At 63.4% G+C, this 3,263-nt stretch overlaps 1 protein-coding gene across 1 annotated transcript; it reads left to right on the plus strand.

Moving 5' to 3' along the window:
- CDK5R2 (cyclin dependent kinase 5 regulatory subunit 2) lies at positions 1 to 2,461 on the plus strand. The gene has a single exon (XM_057551503.1). It carries the CDS (start codon positions 153 to 155, stop codon positions 1,263 to 1,265), a length of 1,113 nt encoding a protein of 370 aa, XP_057407486.1. The 5' UTR covers positions 1 to 152; the 3' UTR covers positions 1,266 to 2,461.
- The last annotated feature ends 802 nt before the right edge of the window (positions 2,462 to 3,263 follow it).

Genomic DNA, 3,263 nt, shown 5'->3' on the forward strand with positions numbered 1-3,263 from the left:
GCCGAGCAGCCGAGCAGCCACCTTCTACTGCCCGTTCCCGCGCCCGGGCCGGGGCTGGGCCCCCACCGCCGGGTCCCCGGGGGCTGCAGCAGCGGGCAGCGGCGCCGCCCGCGGTTCCCGCCGGGGCCCGGGCGCCGGCCCCGCTCTGCAGGATGGGCACGGTGCTGTCTCTTTCCCCCGCCTCCTCGGCCAAGGGCCGGAGGCCCGGCGGGCTGCCCGAGGAGAAGAAGAAGGCGCCGCCCTCGGGAGACGAGGCGCTGGGGGGATACGGGGCGCCGCCAGTAGGCAAGGGCGGTAAAGGCGAGAGCCGGCTCAAGCGGCCGTCCGTGCTCATCTCGGCGCTCACCTGGAAGCGTCTGGTGGCCGCGTCTGCCAAGAAGAAGAAAGGCAGCAAGAAGGTGACGCCCAAGCCAGCGTCCACCGGCGCCGACTCCCTGGTCCAGCAACGCAACCGCGAGAACCTTCTCCGCAAGGGTCGGGACCCCCCCGACGGTGGCGGCGCCGCCAAGCCCCTGGCGGTGCCCGTGCCCACCGTGCCTGCGGCCGCCGCCACCTGCGAGCCGCCGTCGGGGGGCAGCGCCGTCGCCCCACCTCCAGGCTCGGGCGGAGGGAAACCGCCGCCGCCGCCGCCCCCAGCCCCGCAGGCGGCGCCGCCGGTACCTGGTGGCTCGCCGCGGCGGGTCATCGTGCAGGCGTCTACAGGAGAGCTGCTGCGCTGCCTGGGCGACTTCGTGTGCCGACGCTGCTACCGTCTCAAGGAGCTAAGCCCAGGCGAGCTGGTGGGCTGGTTCCGCGGAGTGGACCGCTCGCTGCTGCTGCAGGGCTGGCAAGACCAGGCCTTCATTACGCCCGCCAACCTGGTGTTCGTGTACCTGCTGTGCCGCGAGTCGCTGCGCGGGGATGAGCTGGCGTCGGCCGCCGAGCTGCAGGCTGCCTTCCTCACCTGCCTCTACCTCGCCTACTCCTACATGGGCAACGAGATCTCCTACCCGCTCAAGCCCTTCCTCGTGGAGCCCGACAAGGAGCGCTTCTGGCAACGCTGCCTGCGCCTCATCCAGCGGCTCAGTCCGCAGATGCTGCGGCTCAACGCCGACCCCCACTTCTTCACGCAGGTCTTCCAAGACCTCAAGAACGAGGGCGAGGCCGCTGCCGGCGCCGGGGGTCCTCCCAGCGGGGGAGCGCCCGCGGCCTCCTCCTCCTCCTCGGCCGCCAGGGACAGCTGCGCGACTGGAGCCAAGCACTGGACTATGAACCTGGACCGCTAGGGATACCCAAGGGCCGCGCCCATCCCCGCCCCAACCCCTGACACACACTCGGAGCCCCCGGGACCATCAAGCCGCCGCCGCTGTTACCGCCGCTCCGCGCCGTGGCCGGAGGAGGAGCCGCCCCTGTCCGGCAGGGGAAGGTGGAGGCCAGGATGCCAGAGGCCGCGGCGTCTGGATTTGCTGGGCGCAGGGTGGGGGTGGGGGATGAGCGCGGGAGGGGAACCCCCAACCTCACTCTTTCTGTCTGCGCCCCCATCTCTCCAATTCTACCCGGGTCTCCCCCTTCCCTTCTCTGTGTGTCTGTAAGTCCATCTCCCTCGGATTTGTCCATTTCTTCATCTCCTTCCTGTACTTTCACCTTCCCTCCTTCCTTCATCTTCTGCCTTCCCAACTTCCTCCTTGCCTTTCCATTTTCCATTCCTTGGGTGTGTATTTCCGTCTCCATCTTACCCCCTACCTCTCATTGCCCCGTTTCTCTTTCTGCACCTGTGTCCCCATCTCCCCTTCTTCTCTTTTTCCTCGCTCCTGGCATGTGTCACCATCTTCCCTCCTGTCTGCCTTCCCCCCTCCGCCTGTGTTAGCTTGCATTTCTTCCCCCAACTGAGCCCCCGTACTCTCCTCCCCAGACCAAAGGGAATATTAGTTCTTAATTTGGATCGGCTGAGGTACTGGGAGAAACTGCAGCCCCAGGAGCCCAGACTACCACCAGGATGGTCCTTCACCCCACCCCCAACCACCTCTCCCTACCTTTTCCAACGTGTTGCATGCCGGGAGATGGGGGGAGGGGGATGCCAGCTTCAGGAGACTGAGGTTTGGGGAAAAAATGAACCTAGGAGGTCACCCTGGCGGCGGCGGCGGTGCCTCAGCCGAAGGGTGGGAGGAGACAGAAAACTCTTCTTACTCTGAGGGAGGGGCACCCCTCTTCCTTATCCTTAGGTGTTTTTGTTTCCCCCTCCGCCCCCACTCCTTTTAATTTATTTGGTTGTTTCCGGAGGGAGGGGGGAGGGGCGGGTTGGGCCGGGAGCTGTCTGAGGTGCTGATTTGAGGCCGGACCAGAATTCTCCCGGGAGGGTACCAGGGACTGGGTTGGGCCTGGTGCCGTGTCCAAGGTGCCAATGATGCGGGCCGACGATGCGGGCCGCATTGTCTGTCTGTCCTTCTGTCCGGGAGAGAACTATAAAGCGCTGGAAGCGCCTGCAGATGTTTTTGCGCCAGCCTTTTTTTGGGCCCTGGGAGGGAGGGAGCGGGAGTGGAACTGTCACAGGCAGGGCAGGAGGGCCCCCATGGGTTTAGTGGGGAAGGTCGAGTCCCTGAGCACTGCTACTGTCTTCCTCCCCCCTCCCCCCAATGGCTTCCATTTTACAGAGAGTAAAGTGAGGGAGCCACAGAATGGGGCCTGGTGGTGAAGCTGAATTCCTGCGCCTCTGCCCCCACCCCCCATCCCCGCCTTCATCTTTTCTGACCTACCTACTCATTAATGCCCAGGGCATTTAGGGAATAAGTAATGAGGACGTCAGAAGTTGTTCCCCTTTTACAGAGTGGCTCATTGAGGCAGCACCAGCTAGTTATTGTTGCTGCTTTTCTCTTCCTCCTCCATCTCTCCCTGCCATTCATCCTGCCAAGAGTCCAGTCTGGCCTAAGTCTGTCTTCACCACTCTCAGGTGGGGCCTGAATGCCACACTTAGCCCCATACGCTTCCGCCCACCCATAGGGCTGCTTCAAGGCTGTTTCAGTCACACGCCCACCCAGGGCAGCTTTGGGAGGCCCAACCCTGTTTGAGATTCAGCCCTGGCCCTTTATCCCCAGGGAGGCTAGTACACAGGCAGCCTGGAAGACAGGAGCCATTCTTTGGGGTTGAAAGAAGAAAAATAAGCTATTTGGCCTGAAATTCCTCTTTGGTCTGAAATTCCTCTTTGGTCCCCATTGCCTTCTTAACCACATAGCTAAGCGCCCCCATTCACTATTTCATTGGCCCAAGGAGGCCTGGCTCCATTGGAG

Source organism: Balaenoptera acutorostrata, chromosome 8 (assembly GCF_949987535.1).
Source record: "Balaenoptera acutorostrata chromosome 8, mBalAcu1.1, whole genome shotgun sequence".
In the NCBI taxonomy this organism is placed as follows: domain Eukaryota; kingdom Metazoa; phylum Chordata; class Mammalia; order Artiodactyla; family Balaenopteridae; genus Balaenoptera; species Balaenoptera acutorostrata.